Genomic DNA, 9,895 nt, shown 5'->3' with positions numbered 1-9,895 from the left:
GATTTTCTTGATTTTCACATTTTTGTGTTTTTACAGTTTTTTAATAGAGAAACCTGCATTTCAAAATTGCATCTTTTTAAAGAAAAATATTGGGCAGTGATATCCCCCCTGATGGATATTTCCCCCTGATGGATATTTTCACCGTCCTTGCTTCGCAGGGGTCTCCAACCAGTTAGTATTGTATAATGGATCAATTACCAATGGGGGACAAAAATTAGGTGGAATTCTCAACATGACCCATGCTTTTCAGAAATTATCAACAAGGGACAAAAGGGGTCTTGTCATTAAAAGCTAGACGAAAATGCCCTTTTCTTAAGCAACACGTTTTGCTTTTCCACTTTTCCCTCTTCTCTCTTCTCTCTTCTTTCCCTCTTTTTTTTTTTTACTTTTTCATTTTCAACTTTGTTTTTTTACCTTACCAGTCATCTTCTTCATCATTTAGCCACCATTGGAGGCGGGAAAACTCGATAATTTGAAACGTGAGTTCATTCTCATCTATCTCTTCATATCTAGGTTTTGTTTTTCATTTGTTTTAGGGTTTTGCATTTCTCCTTCCCCCTTTCAAAGGAGGAAGAGGAAGATGAATCGTACGGTAGAAAGAAATAAACGTGAAAATGAATGAGTGAAAAAAAAAACAGGAAGTAAAAACGTGTTCATAAGGGACTTGATAAGCCCATTCGGAATTTGGTAACCCCATTTTGATACTGGATAGCCCCAACTCCAGAGACTTGAAAACCTCCTTCCAAAACTCGAGTACCCTTGGGCAATTTTAAGGGACTTGATAAGCCCATTCGTAAATTGATAACTCCATTTTGATACTAGATAACCCCAATACCAAATACTTGAAAACCTCTTTCCAAAACTCTAGTACCCTTGGCCAATTTTTAGGGACTTGATAAGCCCATCGGAAATTGGTAACCCCATTTTGATACTTGATAACCCTAATCCTAGAGACTTGAAAACCCCCTTCCAAAACTCTAGTACTCTCGCCCAATTTTCAAGGACTTGATAAGCCCATTCAGAAATTGGTAACCCCATTTTTTATACTAGATAACCCCAATCCGAGAGACTTGAAAACCCCCTTCCAAAACTCTAGTATCATTGGCCAATTTTCAGGGACTTGATCACCCCATTCGGAAATTAGTAACCCCATTTTTTATACTAGATAACCCCATTCCTAGAGACCTGAAAACCCTCTTCCAAAACTCCAAAACTCTCGGCCAATTTTCAAGCACTTGATAAGCCCATTGGAAAATTGGTAACCCTACTTTTGAGAGTTACTAACCCCATTCCAGAGAGTTGATAAACCCCTTCTGCTACAAAACCCCCTGCCTATAGCAACTCTTCTAATGATATTACAATTCTGCTCATGATAGAAATAACAAAAGAAATGGATGTTGTTTTCATTAATATGCTTCATGTATTACATCCCAATTTGTGTATTACAAAAAAAAAATTAAGTAAATAAAAATATATGTAGCCATTCATTCATGTATTACATCAACTTCTTCTTATACAACCACTTGTCTTCCAAAAAAGTGAGTGCATCCATGCATTATCTCCAGAGCTCACCCTAAAAAAAATAGCTTAAACCCTAAACAAGATAAATAAAAAACAGTGGAATGAAAAATAGAGCAAAACCCTAAAAAAAGAAAAGAAAAACAAAACTTAAATACAAATAGATAGATAGTAAGAACTCAACATTCAAGTTTTCAAGATTTGCCAACAACAATGGTGACTGAATAAGGAGGAAGATGACTGGTAGGGTAAAAAATAAAAAAGGTAATAATGGAAAAGTAAAAGAAGAGGGAAGAAGGAAAAACCAAGGTCAAAACGTGTTATAAATGCCAAATGACATTTTCGTCCAGCTTTTACTAACAAGACCTCTTTTGTCCCCTTTTGATAATTTTTGAAAAGCATGGGTCCTGTTGATAATTTTGCCTAATGTTTGTCCCCCATTGGTAATTGGTCCTTGTATAATTGAAGTCTTTGGTAGTAGCGGATCCAAAACGATGTCCTGAAAATGGACGGTTCAGATCAATCAAAAGTGGACCCACTATGAAATAAGGGGCGCGCGTCAGAGAGGCACCTGTGAATCTGTGATTAACATCTACCCTGATCTTCCATGAGAGAGAGAGACGAACTGAATCATGTATCCCTGCCTCGTTCGCCTCGTTTCCCTCTCCCATACCAAACCCTAAATCCTCTTTCGAGAATCTTCTGCTCCTCCTCTCTTTCTCTCCAGACGCTAAATCCCCAGACCCTCACCCTTGTAGATCTGAGAGCTCGCCTCTCAATCGAAACCCCTTCCCTCTCAGATTTCATTAGCCTCTGTGACACAATGAGTACTCTGTCAAGGTTGGATCGAAGAAGAATCCACTCCCCAAGCCCAAATGGATGAAGGAATCGATCCCAAGTACGCCAAGATCAAGAAGAAGCTGAGGGAATTGAAGCTCCGCATCGTCACGTTGCCCTAATTCCTAATTTAGGAGAGTGTTGGCATGTTCACCTATCTCCCTCTCCCTCTCCCTCTCCCCTTTTTATGTTTGTATCTGTGCACTTCCATTTTGACCATTTTAGCATGCCTTTGTTGTGGATCGGATTAAAAAAAAAAGAAAAAAAACAGACAGCCAGCTATATATATATATAAAAGGAGGGCATCGGTGATTCTGTAGCCTGTTTTTGAGACGATAGATATGCAGGGGGGGAGTTGCAGTTGCAGGGAACTAGGGCGCGAAAATTTCCCCACCTTATCTCCTGGTAAGATCCTCTCATCCCACCAATTTTCTTCCTTTTCGTCCCCTCTCTCAACAGGACCTAGGGTTTCTGTAGGGTTTAAAACCCTCCATTGCAATGCAGTCATCATCATCTCCCCTATTATAAAATCAAACAACGATTATAATATTGCCTCTTTCCCCTTCATTTCCACCTCTTTCTCAACCCAACAAGATCTCCACAAAACCACAACAACAACTTCTAGGGGTTTTCTAGGGTTTGAGGTCCGTTGCCATACAAACTCCATAACCCCACCTCCCAAATCCCCAAATGGTATCAAAATTAAGAGATTTGGGGCTTCTTTACCTTCCATACTACGGGCGGCACAAACCGAAGATGATATTGATAAGATCCTCAATTCATGGGTTGGAAAGCTCAGCCCCAAAGAACAGACCGTAATTCTCAAAGAGCAGCGTAATTGGAGATGCGTTCTTCGCGTATTTCAATGGATAAAATCTCAGAAAGATTATCTTCCAAATGTAATTCACTACAATGTTGTTCTAAGGATTCTAGGCAGGGCTCAGAAGTGGGACGAACTACGGCTTTGTTGGATTGACATGGCCAAAGATGGTGTCTTTCCCACTAACAATACATATGGAATGCTTGTCGACGTGTATGGGAAAGCAGGTCTGGTAAAAGAGGCCATTTTATGGATCAAACACATGAAAATCAGGAGAATTTTTCCAGATGAAGTTACCATGAATACGGTCATACGCGTTCTTAAAGAGGCAGGTGAATTTGAACGTGCTGATCGTTTCTTTAAGGATTGGTGCTTGGGTAAGGTTGAACTGGGGAGTCTTGATTTTGAGTCCATTGATTCAAATGCAGATTTGAGCCCCATTAGCCCCAAGTACTTTTTGTCAACAGAACTTTTCAAAGCCGGTGGACGGATCCCTACTTCAAAATTTTCACCGGAAAATGAAGAGGGTTCCGTGAGGAAACCCCGACTTACTGCTACCTATAACACGTTGATTGATTTGTATGGAAAGGCTGGTCGTCTGAAAGATGCTTCTGATGCCTTTGCGAATATGTTGAAATCTGGTGTGGTCCCCGACACGATTACTTTCAATACTATGATCCATACTTGCGGGTCTCATGGGCTTTTGTCTGAGGCAGAGGCCTTGCTTCGTAAAATGGAAGAGAGGAGAGTTCCTCCTGATACCAAAACTTTCAACACCTTTTTATCTTTGTATGGTGATGCGGGAAATGTTGATGCTGTTCTGAAAATTTATAGAAAAATCAGAGAGGCGGGCCTTTGTCCTGATACCGTAACCTATAGAACGATTTTGCATATATTGTGTGAGAGAAAGATGGTTCAAGAAGTGGAGTTTGTAATCAAGGAGATGGAGAAATCTTCTGTAGGTGTTGATGAGCAGTCACTGCCCGTCATTGTTAAGATGTATGTCGATGAAGGGTCACTTGACAAGGCAAAGAAGTTTCTTGAAAAGTATAATGCCAATGGAAGGATTTCTTCTAAGACTTATGCTGCAATTATTGATGCTTATGCAGAGAAGGGTCTTTGGATTGAAGCTGAGGCTATCTTCTTTGGGAAGAGGGGTTTACCCCATAAGAAGGATACAACCGAATACAATGTAATGATTAAAACATATGGGAAAGCACAGCTTTATGATAAAGCTCTGTCGTTGTTTGGGAGCATGAGAAGCAATGGAACTTGGCCGGATGAGTGCACGTATAACTCTCTTATTCAAATGCTCTCCGGTGGAGAATTGCCAGATAGTGCAAGGGACCTCTTGGCCAAAATGCAAGAAGCAGGGCTCAAACCCAGGTGTGCAACTTTTTCTGCTGTTATTGCAAGTTATATCCGTTTGGGTAGGATTTCTGATGCTGTTGACATTTACCATGAAATGATTAGGGCGGGGGTTGAACCAAATGTAGTTGTTTATGGGTCTTTGATAAATGCATTTGCAGAAGCAAGAAAGGTTGATGAAGCTCTTCATTATTTCCGTGTGATGAAAGAATTTGGGCTTGAAGCAAATCAGATAGTTTTAACTTCTCTCATCAAGGCTTATGGTAAAGTGGGCTGTTGGAAAGAAGCACAAGAGGTGTATGGGAAGATGCAGGATTTGGAGGGGGGTCCCGATACTGTTGCATCGAACAGTATGATTGGTCTCTATGCTGATATTGGGATGGTGTGCGAAGCTGAGTCAATTTTTAACAACTTGAGAGAGAACGGACGGGCTGATGGGGTTTCGTTTGCCACAATGATGTACCTTTACAAAAGCATGGGCATGCTTGATAAAGCAATTGATGTTGCTCAAGAGATGCAAGAGTCGGATTTACTGACTGACTCTGATTCCTTTAATAATGTCATGACATGTTATGCTGCTAATGGACAGCTCAGAGAGTGCGGCGAACTGTTACATCTGATGTTAGCAAGGAAAATTTTGTTTGATGCTGCAACTTTTAAGCTAATGCTTATGGTGTTGAAGAAAGGGGGTGTTCCAACTGAGGCTGTAACTCAGCTAGAAACATTGTACACGGATGGAAAATCTTTTGCTAGAGAAGCAATAATAACCCTAGTGTTCTCTGCTGTGGGGTTGCATAATTTTGCTCTTAAATCTTGTGAAACCTTCATAAAAGCAAAGGTGGGCATTGATTCCTTTGCGTACAACGTTGCAATTTATGTATATGGAAATTCAGGTCAGGTAGACAAGGCCTTGAATATGTTCATGAGAATGCAAGATGAGGGGCTGGAACCAGATGTTGTTACTTATATAAATCTGGTGGGTTGTTATGGAAAAGCAGGACTAGTAGAAGGTGTGAAGCGGATTTATAGTCAACTGAAATATGGGGAGATTGAGCCCAATGAATCTCTGTTTAGGGCTGTTATTGATGCCTATGACGATGCTGGTAGACATGACCTTTCAGAGTTGGTTAATCAAGAGATGAGATTCAGTTTCCAGTTACAAGAGCGTAATGATTCAGACTTCGAAGATGAGTGAAGCTCTTTTCACTTCAATTGTTACGAGATCAGACTTTACTTTGTGAGGGATTTAGTTTCTGAACAACATTCAAGGCCTATACAACAAATTTTACCATCAACCATATATATCAAATTTACCAAGGTTTCTCTTAACCTTCTGAACATTATCAAATGGATTTGGGGCCTGTTTGTATGGTGTATGTTTTGGAGTTGCTTGGACAAATTCCATGCTGGAGCTACTAGCTCGCGTGCGGTTTATTTTGGAAGGAAAGGGAATACCTTGTCAGAGGCAGAGTAAAAACATATGAATAAGCCATTTTATGAATTGATCTTCAGAACAATAGATACCAAGCAGGGGCAACATCCCAAATAGAAAGTCCAACTATATTTCAAGGTGCTTGGCTGAAGATAGAGAACCAAATCATGGTAAAATCTAGTATTTCTAAATTGGGTTACATTGACTTGGTAAATTCTTGTTGTTAAGATATATCGGCAGCTATGCTTTCGAGCTCAAGTTTGTATATGGTAAAATTTGAAAGAATTGTTTTTTTTTTCTTGCAAAATATAGTTAATGGGATGGGCTTTCCTCCTCTTCTTTTTTTCCTTTTGTAACGACCCGATTCCGTCAAGTTGCTACGAGCAAAAGAACAACGCAAACAACCACGACAAAAATCTTATTCCAAATTAAATAAGTCTACCATAACAAGAGGTCCTTTCAATACTCATACTCCAAATGAAAAGTAAAGTTTTAATCACTAAAGTTCAAACTAAAGAAAGTCCCGACAAAATAAAAATAGAAAATGACGCAAGACGTCATAGCGCAATAATCCATGAAGCGAAGTCTCCGATCACACGATCCCTTATCCCGTGGTTTCTTCGTTTGCAAATGCTCTGCCATCTAACGCCTCAACCCCTGTGGTGTAGGAAACAATGTTAGAGCAGGCTCCTCCAAAGACCGAGCGGAGTAAAAGGAACAATATAAAAGGGCATGCAATAATAATTCAGATCCTTAGCAATCATCTAGAAACAATAATAAATAACTGGAGAATAAAACTACGCCATCTATATCAGTATAAACAGGAATGAATGACAATAATGAATGATATGTTATGTGTGCATCGAATATGTAAAATGAGACAGCACTTTCCCAGGTACATCCGGCTTTTCCCCAGTTTACTTTTCTGTCAGTTCTTTTCTGACTGTCTCATTTTTGCCGGTGTCCTTGCCGTACGACTACCCACTACCCCTGTCCAATGGTAGTGGCGTTATGGACTCGGATTTCGGTTTCGCATTTAATGCCGAGCCGTTTCGGGGATACTATCCATTTGGATGGTTGCCAACGAAAGGATGTACACGCTTCTCGCGTTGACCTTTGGACCTTAGGTCCCAGGATGATACCACCACACCTTTAATTTTCCCTTAACTCTCCCCCATGTAGGATATGCAATTAGGGATTTTAAGGTACGTTACCTTTGCCTTCTTTTCCTGCATCATTTCACATAAAGGTTAGAAACAGTTTATTATTTATTTTATTTCAAGTAAACAAGTGTAATGAGCTATACAGTTATCACAAAGAAAATAGTATACGTAAGATTACTATGCATGAAACAAGTTATATTGAAACCATTAAAACACAAGGTCTAGCTGTCACCTGCCTTGTAAAACCTCGGATGTAAATATCGAGATGGCCTCTGAGTGAGAGTGTGAGGGAAATAATCCTGAAGATAAGAATCATACCCAACTATTTACGTTTGATATAAGATTAAGAGAATAGCAAGGGGATTGTAAATTACCTGACTCGTACAAGGACATTGGATCGAAGAAATGATCTAACTTATATGAAAATTGATTCATTTGGCTTCGTACATAAGATTTGAGATCTGCATATATATATATATCTAATATATAAAAGAGGCTTTCAAAAATACTTCTTTATAAGATCTGTTTAGATAAAAAGAATCATTTTTTTTAAGAGCTATTACATATATAGCCTTGATGCGATCGAAGTAGTCACATAAATCATTTTAGGGAACTCTTTGTGCATACACTGCTAGTTTAGAAATGTGTCCCTAAAATTTTGTCTTATACTCTTATGAGCATGCACTGATAAGAGAGGACCTACTCAAAATTAGTTTAAAACCCTATGCGTTTATATACAGTTATGATGGAAAACACTCAAAGCTCATAAATTTGATCTGATTTGGACAACAAAACACACACACACACACACACACACACACACACACACACACACACCTATAACTCATACATCTGGTCTATTTTGGGCTTGAGAATACAAGTACATACTACCCAAAAATCTGGTCCATTGTGGACTTGAAAATACATGCTTACATATTATAAATCTGCCCTGTTTTCGGGGCCATAAGATACTATCATTTTCAAACACAACCTGGTCCATTTTTTGTCCTAAAAATCTTAGACCAGCAGGGTGTAAATTTGGTCCAATTTGGACCTAAATACTCATATATATATATATATATATATATATATATATATATATATATATATATATATATATATATATATAGGACATAAATCTGGGCAGATTTGGTGTTCTCGATTAAGGTATAAAAACAGTACCAAAATTGGGCCAGCTTACTCCAAAAATTCACATACCATCAGCCCAGAAATCTAAACAGATTGCTGCCCAAAGTAGGGCATACAAATAGTTAAATATTGGGACTGATTCATGCTCCCAAAATGGTTACGAAAATGGTTACGAAACCAAAAGTGAACTTTATATGGGAGTGTAACCCCATATACCTTCAACTGTTGGAATGGAATTATATAGAAATTTCTACTGTTATTACAATCATTATTATTATTTCCTTCAACTGTTGGATTCGTAAACAAAAATAAAAGTTTCGTTTTTAATCAATGACCATTTATAGTTTTCTTTTTATTATTACTTGTACCCACAACTGTACAAAATTGAAAACTATATAAAATCCCCTTTTCTACAACCTACCCGTAAAGTATCTTATTAGGGAAATCATACAATCATATACTCATGAATGGATTTTGAGTTTGATACATGATAGAGATAAGAGATACTTGATCAATGGAGAACGAAAACCAAAAATTTTGACTCCTCCCCTATATATCAAGTCAACTCTTCAATGGACTCCTTTTCCTTGTCTTTTTTTTTTTTTTGGTTATCTCTCTCTCTCACTTGGGCGTCCAGAAATTTGGACGTGGGAGAGAGCCCAAGTTTCTTATATTATTCTCTTCTTTGTTGTAGTTTTGGTTGCTTTCCTAAATTTGAATTGCAGGATCCCTTGAATCTTTTAACTAATCTATTCAATATAGTTACTTAGCCTTTAAGTAACTCAATCACATCATTGATTTCCCAATGGACCACAAAATATAGACAATATATAAAAAAGAATGAAGGAGATATGGCAGTTGCTCACAATCAAATCCCTTGATTTCCTAATGAGTTGGGCGTCCCACTATTGTTGGGATTTGATTGCTCATATTCCAAAATCACAAGATCTTATCTTTTAAGAAATCTGCTATAATTTAGAGATTTTGAATTTCACATAAGTAAATCTACCATACCAAAAGAGGCGTACAAGATTCCTTTCAAAGTGAATATCAAATCTCCAAAAAGAAAAAGAATATTTCCCTTCCCAACATTCCTAACTTATTTATCATACAATCATTGTTACTTACACTATATATATATATATATATATATATATATATATAGTAGTTTTGCAATGCTATTACTAATTAAAAGCAAAGTATACAAATTCAATGGATTATTGAAAAGATTTTAGGTGGACCCACACCATATGCACGTTTTTCCACATTTTCCCTTGTACCATAACTTTTTATCTTATTTTTATTTTTTTTTACTTTCCACGTTTTAAGTGATATTTTCTGTGAAAATTATTTTTACAACAAGACTTATTTTCTTCTCTCATTTAGGGAATTTAGTTATAACCTTCAATAGCCCTAGATTCTAAGATCTATGGATCAAAGCAAAGTAAAGGGAAAAGAGTGATTAAAACTAAGATCTTGATCATTGATCCCTACCCTTGAAAATAGATTCACTGATCCAATGGCCTAAATCTTAGAGTTTTGAAAGAAGAAGAATCACAATCATTACACCTTTGGTTCTATGTATTGTTTTCATCTCTCAACCTCCTA

At 37.7% G+C, this 9,895-nt stretch overlaps 1 protein-coding gene across 2 annotated transcripts; it reads left to right on the top strand.

The window, feature by feature from the left end:
* The first annotated feature begins 2,078 nt into the window (after positions 1-2,078).
* On the top strand, positions 2,079-6,318 carry LOC143893027 (pentatricopeptide repeat-containing protein At1g73710-like). 2 transcript variants are annotated; one of them, XM_077397965.1, is made up of 2 exons: positions 2,079-4,561; positions 4,649-6,318. In XM_077397965.1, the coding sequence occupies exons 1-2, from the start codon at positions 2,697-2,699 to the stop codon at positions 5,736-5,738; spliced, it is 2,955 nt and encodes a 984-aa protein (XP_077254080.1). In that variant the 5' UTR covers positions 2,079-2,696; the 3' UTR covers positions 5,739-6,318. The 2 variants fall into 2 exon arrangements, with proteins under 2 accessions (XP_077254080.1, XP_077254079.1); XM_077397964.1 differs by having other exon boundaries at positions 2,079-6,318.
* The last annotated feature ends 3,577 nt before the right edge of the window (positions 6,319-9,895 follow it).

The sequence above is a fragment of the Tasmannia lanceolata genome, unplaced genomic scaffold, assembly GCF_043159265.1.
Source record: "Tasmannia lanceolata isolate RefF3 unplaced genomic scaffold, GAP_Taslan_0.1 ptg000015l, whole genome shotgun sequence".
NCBI classification, from domain to species: domain Eukaryota; kingdom Viridiplantae; phylum Streptophyta; class Magnoliopsida; order Canellales; family Winteraceae; genus Tasmannia; species Tasmannia lanceolata.
Note: the sequence above shows the minus strand (reverse complement) of the source record. Positions and strands in the feature narration are given on the sequence as shown.